At 41.9% G+C, this 13,925-nt stretch overlaps 1 protein-coding gene across 1 annotated transcript in view; it reads right to left on the bottom strand.

Annotated features, from left to right (window-relative positions):
• arhgef40 (Rho guanine nucleotide exchange factor (GEF) 40) overlaps positions 1-7,345 on the bottom strand; it is a 31,737-nt gene extending 24,392 nt beyond the window's left edge. The window contains exon 1 of the mRNA XM_061960815.2: positions 7,120-7,345. Within this exon, the coding sequence (XP_061816799.1) occupies positions 7,120-7,122 (3 nt within the window). The 5' untranslated portion in view covers positions 7,123-7,345. The remainder of the gene's footprint in view (positions 1-7,119) is intronic.
• Between the last annotated feature and the right edge of the window lie 6,580 nt (positions 7,346-13,925).

Raw genomic sequence — 13,925 nt, 5'->3', positions numbered from 1 at the left:
CCCCTGGGCCGCACTTTGGACACCCCTGAATTACAGCGTTTTTTTTAAAGGAAAGGAGAAGTGCAACGGGAAGTGTTTAAAGAAAATGAATGATTGATTTAAAGTAAAGTTTCTTATTACCTAAAGTGCAGCATTAATCACTTCTGCACACCACTGACAAAGTCCTCCGCTGACGTGCGCGATGGCCACTGTGGTGTCGTGCAACAGCGTCCAACTTAGTGTTGTCCCGGTACCATTGGTACCGGTACCAAAATTATTTCGGTACTTTTTGGTAGTCTTCTAAATAAAGGGGACCACAAAAAATTGCGTTATTGGCTTTATTTTAACAAAAAATCTTACGGTACATTAAACATATGTTTTTTTATTGCAAGTTTGTCTTTAAATACAATAGTGAACATACTAGACAACTTGTCTTTTAGTAGTACTAGTAAGTAAGCAAGCAAAGGCTCCTAATTTAGCTGCTGACATATGCAGTAACATACTGTGTCATTTTGCATTTTAATATTTTGTCAGGGCAGCACGGTGGAAGAGGGGTTACTGCATCTGCCTCACAATACGAAGGTCCTGAGTAGTCTTGGGTTCAATCCCGGGCTTGGGATCTTTCTGTGTGGAGTTTGCATGTCCTTCCCGTGACTGCGTGGGTTCCCTCCGGGTACTCCGGCTTCCTCCCACCTCCAAAGACATGCACCTGGGGATAGGTTGATTGGCAACACTAAATTGACCCTAGTGTGTGAGTGTGAATGTTATCTGTCTATCTGTGTTGGACCTGCGATGAGGTGGCGACTTGTCAGGGTGTACCCCGCCTTCCGCCTGATTGTAGCTGAGATAGGCTCCAGCGACCCCAAAGGAAATAAGCGGTAGAAAATGGATGGATGGAATTATTCAATTATTAAGGACAAGTGGTAGAAAATGAATTATTAATCTACTTGTTCATTTACTGTTAATATCTGATTACTTTCTCTCTTAACATGTTATATCTACACTTCTGTTAAAATGTAACAATCACTTAGTCTTCTGTTGTTTGGATACTTTACATTAGTTTTGGATGATGCCACAAATTTGGGTATCAATCAGATACAGGATCATACATTGGTCATATTCAAAGTCCTCATGTGTCCAGGGACATATTTCCTGAGTTTATAAACATTATATAAATAAAAAAAAAACTCAAGTTATCAACTTAATCATAGTAGTATCGACTAGATACACTACTGTACTTGGTATCATTACAATGGCGTTTGTTTACATTGCGACGCCGGTGAGCAACGGTGTGTAGTGAAGCATGTTTAGCTATTCCTCGTCCTGCAGGGATGATACTTGTAAGAAACTTACTTTATTTGTCGCCATGGAGGCGAGCATTAGTGATTTAGAAGTAGCTAAAACACTGCCGACTGCGAATGGATGTTCGCCGCTAGCTGGATTTTTGAAGGGGCTATTTACAACTTGCTTAAAGTTACTTTTTTTAAACGAAAAAATATAACAAGAACATCACCGGCTGACTTGTATTACAAGTAGTGGTTTACCAGAACATATATTTTCATTTTAAATGTGCTTTATAAATAAAGTTGATTTGATTTGATTTGATAAATGTATTTTTTTTTTTCACAATTACTGATTATATTGGACACCGGCGGTGAGGGATGCCGTCAAGCTGAAGAAGGAGTCCAATCGGGTTCTTTTGGCTCATGGGACTCCTGAGGCAGCGGACAGGTACCGACAGGCCAAGCGGTGTGCGGCTTCAGCGGTCGCGGAGGCAAAAACTCGGACATGGGAGGAGTTCGGGGAAGCCATGGAAAACGACTTCCGGACGGCTTCGAAGCGATTCTGGACCACCATCCGCCGCCTCAGGAAGGGGAAGCAGTGCACTACCAACACCGTGTATGGTGCGGATGGTGTTCTGCTGACCTCGACTGCGGAAGTTGTGGATCGGTGGAGGGAATACTTCGAAGACCTCCTCAATCCCACCAACACGTCTTCCTATGAGGAAGCAGTGCCTGGGGAATCTGTGGTGGGCTCTCCTATTTCTGGGGCTGAGGTTTCTGAGGTAGTTAAAAAGCTCCTCGGTGGCAAGGCCCCGGGGGTGGATGAGATCCGCCCGGAGTTCCTTAAGGCTCTGGATGCTGTGGGGCTGTCTTGGTTGACAAGACTCTGCAGCATCGCGTGGACATCGGGGGCAGTACCTTTGGATTGGCAGACCGGGGTGGTGGTTCCTCTCTTTAAAAAGGGGAACCGGAGGCTGTGTTCTAACTATCGTGGGATCACACTCCTCAGCCTTCCCGGTAAGGTCTATTCAGGTGTACTGGAGAGGAGGCTACGCCGGATAGTCGAACCTCGGATTCAGGAGGAACAGTGTGGTTTTCCTCCTGGTCGTGGAACTGTGGACCAGCTCTATACTCTCGGCAGGGTCCTTGAGGGTGCATGGGAGTTTGCCCAACCAGTCTACATGTGCTTTGTGGACTTGGAGAAGGCATTCGACTGTGTCCCTCGGGAAGTCCTGTGGGGAGTGCTCAGAGAATATGTGGTTTCGGATTGTCTGATTGTGGCGGTCCGCTCCCTGTATGATCAGTGTCAGAGCTTGGTCCGCATTTCCGGCAGTAAGTCGGACACGTTTCCGGTGAGGGTTGGACTCCGCCAAGGCTGCCCTTTGTCACCGATTCTGTTCATAACTTTTATGGACAGAATTTCTAGGCGCAGTCAAGGCGTTGAGGGGATTCGGTTTGGTGGCTGCAGGATTAGGTCTCTGCTTTTTGCAGATGATGTGGTCCTGATGGCTTCATCTAGCCAGGATCTTCAGCTCTCACTGGATCGGTTCGCAGCTGAGTGTGAAGCGACTGGGATGAGAATCAGCACCTCCAAGTCCGAGTCCATGGTTCTCGCCCGGAAAAGGGTGGAGTGCCATCTCCGGGTTGGGGAGGAGATCTTGCCCCAAGTGGAGGAGTTCAAATACCTGGGAGTCTTGTTCACGAGTGAGGGAAGAGTGGATCGTGAGATCGACAGGCGGATCGGTGCGGCGTCTTCAGTAATGCGGAGGCTGTATCGATCCGTTGTGGTGAAGAAGGAGCTGAGCCGGAAGGCAAAGCTCTCAATTTACCGGTCGATCTACGTTCCCATCCTCACCTATGGTCATGAGCTTTGGGTTATGACCGAAAGGACAAGATCACGGGTACAAGCGGCCGAAATGAGTTTCCTCCGCCGGGTGGCGGGGCTCTCCCTTAGAGATAGGGTGAGAAGCTCTGTCATCCGGGGAGAGCTCAAAGTAAAGCCGCTGCTCCTCCACATCGAGAGGAGCCAGATGAGGTGGTTCGGGCATCTAGTCAGGATGCCACCCGAGCGCCTCCCTAGGGAGTTGTTTAGGGCACGTTCGACCGGTAGGAGGCCACGAGGAAGACCCAGGACACGTTGGGAAGACTATGTCTCCCGGCTGGCCTGGGAACGCCTCGGGATCCCCCGGGAGGAGCTGGACGAAGTGGCTGGGGAGAGGGAAGTCTGGGCTTCCCTGCTTAGGCTGCTGCCCCCGCGACCCGACCTCGGATAAGCGGAAGAAGATGGATGGATGGATGGATGATTATATTGAATAAAAATTGCTCGTTGATCCGAGGAATCTGCCGTTCACCGCTGTCTTGTCCACACGTATACGTGCAAAGCAAGTGCACATCCACAGGCACAGTCCCAGAGAAGCAACTAACAATTTGCGGTCATTATGTTGTTACGATACAATATACATTCAATGATAGCTAACGTTGGTAGCTCAACTTTGCCAAATCGCGATTAGCTGACCACACCCGTGTGTTACGTACGGGCAGTAACGTGGTTACGAGCTAAAAGCCGAAAGAGCTCGATATTAACACAATGAAAGTTAACACAGCATCCGCGTAAAGGTTGCAAACAGACGTAAAGCCTTTCTAAATTGTTTTGCACTGAACGGCAATGTCCGTTTCAAACTTAAAAGAAAGCAATCAAAATCACTCCTACTATTTACTGCTAGCACACGGCTGTTGTTGTGACCACGTGACCTCTGCAGCCTGGATCAGGTCGTTGCCGGATGGAATTGTTGGATAGGAGCCTGAATGAACTGCTTAAATTGGATGCTAATATTGGACATTTTTGATGCATTCTGGTATAATTTGATCCATGATTTTTGGTTGATATCAGACAGATATCCGATATCAAGATTGGATCGGGACATGGGATCATATAGTACTGTTAGTTTGATTATTAAATATAACGTGAACGATTTAGGGTGTTTCCATTCAACACATCTTTATATTTTCGCACACAACAAACATCTTTATTGACTTGAGGCAAGGTTCAGCTCCGGTGGAAAAGTGGTGAGTGAGTGTGAAAGGCCTCAAAGTTGCCGTAGTAACGCATGTTTTGGGTTTCTAAACTTTGAGGTGGAATTGTGTGTTTCTTTTTTCGAGTAGCTCTTAAGTTGAAGAGCAATGCCAGCTGGACTCTATGGCTCTTTTTTTTTTAAATTGTGCCGGGTTCCTTCCCACCACAAACGTGAAGCCAGGGAACAACATCTGCTGAATTCAAGGTCCCATGAACCGACAGGAAGACATAAGTCAGACAAATAGAAATAAAGAGCAAAGACAAGTTTGACAGACACAACTAGATAGAATGTGTTTTGCGGAGCAGATGAAGTAGATGGAGAAAAAAAGTCAGTGGGAGAGTAGGGTGGGGAAAATGAGCGTCTATGATGGGAAACAGATGCGAGGAGCGTCAACAGACTTGAGGACAGCTGTGAACTCCGAGAACGTCTGCAGGGGGAGAAATTAGAAATAATGCCACAGAGGAGGGACAAAGCAGACGAAAAAAAAAAAGCAGGAGAATTCCGGCCAGTGATTCACCGTCATGTGTACAAAGTGGACTTCCAGCTGCCTCTGGTAGTGGCCTTGTGCCATGCGTCATAGGTTATGACATTATAGACCCATTTTCTACATGTGACTTCACTGTTGTCCTCAACAGTCTAGAGTATACATCAAGACTCTCAGGTCTGGAAAAGACTCAGGGCCTTGGAATTGTTTCTTTAATTTGAGAAAGGTGAGCTCGGCCTTCAAACCAACTAGCATCATCACCGACTGGACATTCTTGTCACAGTCTGCCTTCCAAAGACCTGGCACCTGGCACTGGCGTGGTAGAGGAAAGACCAGAAGTAAGGCAGGTGGTACTGGGTGTGCCAAGGGATTCTGAACTCAGTTGCTCTTTGTGGTCTTTTTGAACAATCTTTGTGAATACAGTTTTCTCAAGTCCACAGAATCTTACTAATAATGCGAGTTTCACAATCTGAAGAGATGTTATGTTACAAATCCCACACTGAGTCGTTTTGATCTTTATCTGCATGTCGTGTGCTTTAATAATATCAACACAGCACACCATAAAAAAAGCGTGTGTCAATCAATCAATCAATCAATGTTTATTTATATAGCCCTAAATCACAAGTGTCTCAAAGGGCTGCACAAGCCACAACGACATCTTCGGTACAGAGCCCACATAAGGGCAAGGAAAAACTCACCCCAGTGGGACGTCGATGTGAATGACTATGAGAAACCTTGGAGAGGACCGCATATAACCCCCCCCTCTAGGGGAGACCAAATGCAATGGATGTCGAGTGGGTCTGACATAATATTGTGAGAGTCCAGTCCATAGTGGATCCAACATAATAGTAAGAGTCCAGTCCATAGTGGGGCCAGCAGGAATCCATCCCGAGCGGAGACGGGTCAGCAGCGCAGAGATGTTCCCAACCGATGCACAGGCGAGCGGTCCACCCCGGGTCCCGACTCTGGACAGCCAGCACTTCATCCATGGCCACAGGACCTGTGTGTCTCCCCCTCCACAAGGGACAGGGGGGAGCAAATTTGAAGGAAAAACATAGCAACCGCCAAAACATGTTTTGGGGGATTAATCATGGAAATGGCGTGAACACAGACTTTATAATCTACGGAGCGAGCTAGAGGTGAATAAAGTAGACTTAAATGCGTTGATAGATTCTTGATCGGCTGCTTTCCGTACCATGTCATAGTTCATAAAGCGATCACTCGGGAGGCGTCGGCATTCCCCACAGACATTAACAGCTTTCGTCATCATTAGTATTTACCTTTGTCATCGTCGAACAGTTTCTGGAGCCAATTGTCGGGACAAATTCACTTTTAACACCCCTCAGACCACACAATCATCTTATCAGACAAGATTAAGCCATCTCTTGTTGAAAATGGGACAAATTGGTACAAAAACTGCCTGTGTGTACCCCGCTTGAGGATTCCCTCAGCAGACAGTGAGGAAAGTATTTCAACAAAGACAGGAAGAGTTGTTAACAAGAGATTTCAGTCAGCAGCTTAATTAGCTGACTGGTTCCTTTTGGATAAACACTAGAGCCCCCCGTTCGGGCCCTAGCGTTCCCACCTCCATGAGTGCACAGAACACAGAGAACCTTCTATCCACAAGAACATGAGCAATCTGTGACAATGTGTGTGTGCACGCACAACTGCAAGCATCTTATGTGTTTAATTAGCTGCCATGTTTTCCCTGAGCCTGCTTGTGCAAACAACACACTTCCTGCCTTGGCAGATCGACGCGTTCCAATTCGCCTTTTTCCATCTAAACTTTTCCACAGCAGAGATGAAATGAGGCTGCACGTGTTCACCACCCTCAGGTCCGAAATCCTGTCCTTTATTTCCGATGCCTCGCTCTCGCAGTCTCTCAGGTTCAATGTGGAAAATGCAGCATTACTAAAAACCGCCGCCGCCGCTGCCCAACTCTCCGAAAATAACGAGCAGGCCTCCAGCCTTCCTTTTCCCACTCTTTTTCACTCGCTGGTTCGGGCCAAACTGCTCCACCCAGCACAACACACTTTTTCTTGTTTCCTCGTCCACTGAGGGATCCAGTGTCAGCCTGGGTTGCCGCCTCCTCATTGGCGCCTCAAGAGGCTAAGGATGGTAAAGCAACATGCAGACGTCCACAGAGCTAAAAGTCAAGTCGCACTTTTGAGAATCGTTCTTAAAGTTCTGTTAGGGTCAACAAAAGAAGGCAAATAGCCTCTTTTGACATGGCATCATACTGGCAAACATGTAGTGAGTCAGAAAACCTCCATCTATTGTTGACTGAAAAAAGACTTACCATGACTGAGACAGGAATTTGACTCAATCCACAGCTTTGTTCCTGGACTCGCTTCCTCTCTGCATCTCCGCAGTCGCACTTTGTCCTCTCCAACTTTCAATCAGCCATATTTCCTCGCCACCATCAGTATCATCCCATCTCAGAGCGACTCAGGCTCCTTCTCCCGCACACTCATTGCTGCATTTCCCAGGCTGGGAATGTCCAAGCTGCATATTATTCACTGCCACAAACCTCCCACCTCTCCTCCCCCACTCTTCATCCAGCTAGACCGCCGCAGTCTCTCTTCACTCTCAAACTTTCCATTCTTAGCCCTAGAGGGAGCTAAACGAATAGACATGGCTAAGGCAGTGTTCTTATAGTAGCAATGGGTTTCCACAGGGTTCGAGGGTGAGTGGTTGGAGCACTGCAAGGTCAAGTTTTTTTGTTTGTTTACTCAGTGAATATATCGTTTTATTATTTCTGTTGTTAATATTGTTATTACTTGTCATAATTATCATTAAATTAAATTCTTGATGTACTCAAGTTCAGTTCACCAATTTATTTCAAACACACTAAACCAGGGGTGTCCAACTCATTTTAGCTCAGGAAAATCTATTCCCACACGGGCCGGGCTGGTAAAAATCATGGCACAAAAACTTTAGAATAAAGACAACTTCATAATTTTCTTTGTATTACTTTGGCCAAAACTAGAACAAGTACATTCTGAAAATGTACACATGACAAATAATCCCTTTGGAAAACACTTTAAGTTAGTTGAAAATTCTGAGGAAAAAATTGGTGCAGTTTCAAAGACACCATGAAGAACACAATGAACTAAGACTTTTTCCTCAGTGTGTTTCCAAAGCCTTTAAACTAAAGACGCGTCTGTAGAACCAACTGAGTGTTTCCTCAAACCCCCACATTGGTGACATCCACAACTGCCACAACACATGAATTTATCATCATTCAAATATTACAATTCAGTCAAACTTTATTGCAGACTCCAACGTCCAAGTAGACATACAATCACATACAGTACAAAAAACAAACAAAATACAGTATAAAAGGCATTATCATATAATATTAAAAACAGTGCTTCTGCATATTCAGTAAAAGGCATCTAATAAATACAAGCAGCAATAAAATAATAAAAAAAATTATATGTATGTATGTATGTATCTATGTATGTAGGTATATATGTATTTATGTAAATATATATATATATGTATGTGTGTATATATATATATATATATATATATATATATATATATATATATATATATATATATATGTATGTATATATATGTATGTATATATATATACAGTATATATGTATGTATATATATATATATATATATAATGTGTATATATATATATATATATATATAATGTATATATGTATATATATGTATATATATATATATATATGTATGTATATATATACAGTATATATGTATGTATATATATATATATATATATAATGTATATATATATATATATGTATATATATATATATATATATATGTATGTATATATATATATATATATATATATATATATATATATATGTGTGTGTGTGTATATATATATATATATATATATATGTATGTATATGTATATATATATATATATATATATATATATATATGTGTGTGTGTGTATATATATATATATATATATATATATATATATATATATATATATATATATATGACTGTGAGTGTGAATGTTGTCTATCTATGTTGGCCCTGTGATGAGGTGGCGACTTGTCCAGGGTCTACACCGCCTTCCGCCCGAATGCAGCTGAGATAGGCTCCAGCACCCCCGCGACCCCAAAAGGGACAAGCGGTAGAAAATGGATGGATATATATATGCTTTAAAAATACGCCTACATATTCTATAAAAGGCACAGATACCAGTGTTTCCATACGTATACGATTGGTACCTGACAGAACTACACCTAGGATTGGTTATCTGTATAATAAGATCATTCTCGGACCCCTGCAGTCTACATGTAAACTTAAACATCAGTTTTCTCAGGGTGGCGTGGAAGGTGTTCATCCCTAAATCACAAAAAAAGCTTGCTGGCACTACTACCCCTGGGCTTTCCGAGCAGTATTCTGAGACAGTCATTATATGCAACCTGGAGTTTGCGCAAGCTCTCTTTTTTGAACCATTAAAACAATTGTCAAAATGATAATAATATATTCCGTCCTTGTTGAAATGGTCATGCAGCTGTGTAGTGACTCTGAAATAAGAATGTAACAATCAGATCACATGAAAACAGCTAAGACAATATAAGTCATACGGGAAAATGCATTTTTAGACAATATGATTTGCTTGAGCGGCTAGGGCACATCAAAAAATGGATTAGAAAAGACAGATTTAAAATAATACAAAAAAAAATAATTCCAGCAAGCCGGATGTTGGACGTTGGCGGGCCGTAACCGGCCCACGGGCCGTAGTTTGGGGAACCCCTTATCTAGTCGATAGAAAAACGCAAAATAAATATAATCCATTATTATTAGTATTTGATCAGCTACTGGCGTACCACGACGTGACTCACATTCCGACATGTTACCATAGCAACAACGCTGCAAACATTACTAGCTGATTTGACAGTGTACTTTTTCCGTTTCCTCCTAGACAAATGGCAAGTTTGAATTAAATGTCAGACTCTTAGAGCCACGGAAACACGAGTTGCTAACTTGTTTGTAGTGGAGGCACACAAGGCTAACTGATTAATGGCTGCAATGCCATGTTGCCTTACATTTCATGGGATTCAACAATAATTTAGAAATAAATAATATCTAATTACCTTTTCCTCCTCTTGCCCCGATGTCCATGAGCTGGAACGTTGCGTTTGATAATGCTGCGGTGCACACTCGCAACAGAACGAGTGCTCCAGGCTGCTTGGCTGTCGGGAGGAGAAAGCACCGCTGTGTGGCCGCTCAGGTGTCGCGGCACGCAGGTGCAACCCACGGCGGCAGCCCGACCCTTGTTGCATTGAAAGTGTTCTTATATTATCCGCTGAAGCCCTCAAATTATGATGTAGAGCTCCTGCCTCGGTTAAGCTACTTGTCGGCAGTTAGGCAGACATTTTGTTCACAAACAATTTGGCTTAAAAAAAAAAAAAAAAACTTGTCTAAAATGGTGTGTGCATTATTGGTGACCGGAACCAGAGTGGAACCTCTCTCATACACACTGGTAAGATGCTCTCATACACATAACTGAAATCCTTGCACACATACTACTGAAATTGTTGTATCTCACACGCACGTGGTGTGTGTGTGTGTGTGTGTGTGTGTGAGAGAACAACATTTTAGTTGTTTATGTGAGAGCATTTTACTTGTTTCTGTGAGAGCATTTCAGTAGTGTATGTGAGAGTATTTCAGTAGTGTATGTGAGAGCATTTCAGTAGTATGTGAGAGCATTTCAGTGGTATGTGAGAGCATTTCAGTAGTGTGTATGAGTGTTTCAGTAGTGTGTGTGAGAGAAAAAACATTTCAGTTGTTTATGTGAGAGCATTTCAGTAGTGTATGTTAGAGGTAATTCTGAATAATGTCCCTAAAGGCCTCTCATAATATCTGACTTGGTGGCATTACACCTCCTTTATGTTTATGTTGATATAGTAGACGTACACAATGACATGTACATTATATTTAAAACCAGCCTGCACGTACACAGAGCCCTAGAAACATTATTAAAGAGCGAATGCACGCCTGTGCTGCCGAAACCCAACACTCATAGAATTATAACGTTTTCAGCAACATGGTGATGTATTACATGTGCAGTGAAGTTGTTGGGACCTAAAAAAAAAAAAAAGAATCCAAGAGTAGATCCGTAAAAGTCTCTATTTAAAAACCAAAAAAAAATCACTGGACAAAATAAATCAATTGTAACAAAAGCGGGTCCAAATCTGTCCTCCACCTGAGGAAATACAAAAAAAACAGGATTACAAAAGGTCCAGGGGGAAAAGACAAAGTACGCATGCTGAGACTAAACTCTACCGCAGGCACCGGCTGAGTGGAGATCCAGGGTTTAAATCTGGTGCTTCATTGGAGACAGGTGGGCTCACCTGTCATGTCAACTCACCTGAAACTAATGACAGGGGAGGAGACTTACAGACACAAGAGGGGAGTAGGAAGACAAGAGGAAAAAGAGCCGAAGAACCGCCCTAATGACAGAAGTCTACATTATTTATCAAAATTAGCATGTACTAACGACCCAAGGAAGCCATTTTGCAAGTTCAAGTGCCTATATAAAGCATGCGGACGAGCGTGTGCCGCTGCAAAACTCTCATGGAATTATAAAGCATTTAATCATGGATATAGTGATATATTACACATGTAATGAAGTGTATATTGTCTTTAACATCAGTACACGCTACAAGGAGGACGCTACATCCTGTTTTTGTGTGTAGTTGCTTGGTCGCTTTTTACGTGCGAGCACGGTCGCGCCGGACACATCTACAAGAACACGTAAGTTGACTTCATGATTTGTCGTTAAATAAGGACAAAAAACATAAGATAATGTTGCACCTTGCTTGTTACATCTTGCTTGTCAAAGTTGTCCCATCTGCTGGAGGTTCCACAGCGAATCGTATCCAAAACAGCTGACTGTCATTAGCGTTAGAGTGTCGCAAAGCCCATTTTGATGTATTTTTTTATTAATGTTGAGTGAAAATAGCAGCATGTTTACGTTCAAATATACAATACATCCTCTTAAAGTGTGTTTAAAGGCAACGTTGTTGAGCTTGGAAAGGACAGTGCACAACCGTGATCGACATCATCACAAGTCTCAGTTTGTGCCGTGTACACGCATACGCTAAGTGGAGAGTTTTGGATCTCTACACCAGGGGTCACCAACCTTTTTGAAACCAAGAGGTACTTCTTGGGTACTGATTAATGCGAAGGGCTACCAGTTTGATACACACTTAAATAAATTGCCAGAAATAGCCAATTTGCTCAATTTACCTATAACTCTGTTATTATTAATAATTAATGATATTTACACTTAATTGAACGGTTTAAAAGAGGAGAAAACACGAAAAAACTGAAAATTAAATTTTGAAACATAGTTTATCTTCAATTTCGACTCTTTGAAATTCAAATGTCAACCAAAAAAAAGAAGACAAAAACTAGCTAATTAGAATCTTTTTGAAAAAATTAAAAAAATAAGTTATGAAACATCATTAGTAATTTTTCCTGATTGTGATTAATTTTAGAATTTTGATGACATGTTTTAAATAGGTTAAAATCCAATCTGCACTTTATATATATATATATATATAACAAATTGGACCAAGCTATATTTCTAAGACAAATCATTATTTCTTCTAGATTTTCCAGAAGAAAAATTTGAAAAGAAATTCAAAAGACTTTGAAATAAGATTTAAATTTGATTCTACAGATTTTCTAGATTTGCCAGAATATTTTTTTTGAATTTTAATCATAATAAGTTTGAGGAAATATTTCACAAATATTCTTTGTCGAAAAAACAGAAGCTAAAATGAAGAATTAAATTAAAAATGTATTTATTATTCTTTACAATAAAAAATAAAAAAAATATTTGAACATTGATTTAAATTGTCAGGAAAGAAGAGGAAGGAATTTAAAAGGTAAAAAGGTTTATGTGTTTAAAAATCCTAAAATCATTTTTAAGGTTGTATTTTTTTCTCTAAAATTGTCTTTCTGAAAGTTATAAGAAGCAAAGTAAAAAAAATAAATGAATTTATTCAAACAAGTCTTTAAAATATTTTCTTGGATTTTCAAATTCTATTTGAGTTTTGTCTCTCTTAGAATTAAAAATGTTGAGCAAAGCGAGACCAGCTTGCTAGTAAATAAATCAAATTAAAAATTTAGAGGCAGCTCACTGGTAAGTGCTGCTATTTGAGCTATTTTTAGAACAGGCCAGCGGGCGACTCATCTGGTCCTTACGGGCGACCTGGTGCCCGGGGGCACCACGTTAGTGACCCTGCTCTACACTTTGGCCAGCGTTTGCAAAAGTCTGCGTTTTTAAAGACGACAGTATGCGTCTGCGTGTGGACAAGAGGCCTAAACACAGCGATAAGTATGCGTTTATTAAGTGTGTTTGTGTGACATGGCCTTTTGTGTTGGACACTTATTATCTGTAAGTAATATGCAACTATAAGTAGCTGAGTGAGAACGTGCTTTTCAATATTATATTTTTGTGTATAAATTCTCAAAGCCTACTTGTTTAATTTCGCCAAAAATTTATATTTTTTGTTCCTTGCGGTTGTTGCAAGGAGAACTGTTGTTGGGGGATAGCGTTGGGAGAGTGGCCGTGCCAGCAACCTGAGAGTTCCTGGTTCAATCCCCACCTTCTACCAACCTCGTCACGTCTGTTGTGTCCTTGAGCAAGACACTTCACTCTTGCTCCTGATGGGTCGTGGTTAGGGCCTTGCATGGCAGCTCCCGCCATCAGTGTGTGAAGGTGTGTGTGAATGGGTGAATGTGGAAATAGTGTAAAAGTGCTTTGAGTACCTTGAAGGTAGAAAAGCGCTATACAAGTATAACCCATAACCCATTCTACCAACCTTGTCACATCCGTTGTGTCCTTGAGCAAGACACGTCACCCTTGCTCCTGATGGGTCGTGGTTAGGGCCTTGCATGGCAGCTCCCGCCATCAGTGTGTGAAGGTGTGTGTGAATGGGTGAATGTGGAAATAGTGTAAAAGCGCTTTGAGTACTGTTGCGTCTGACCAGACTTCCCTCCCAGATATTGAAGTCACTTGTCAATCCCAAATTCTTTCAGATGACATACAGTATATGCAGTGTAAGAATGACCATCAAGACAGAATTGGAA

The sequence above is a fragment of the Nerophis lumbriciformis genome, linkage group LG05 (genome assembly GCF_033978685.3).
Source record: "Nerophis lumbriciformis linkage group LG05, RoL_Nlum_v2.1, whole genome shotgun sequence".
In the NCBI taxonomy this organism is placed as follows: Eukaryota; Metazoa; Chordata; class Actinopteri; order Syngnathiformes; family Syngnathidae; genus Nerophis; species Nerophis lumbriciformis.
This window is presented reverse-complemented; position numbering and strand designations above follow the sequence as displayed.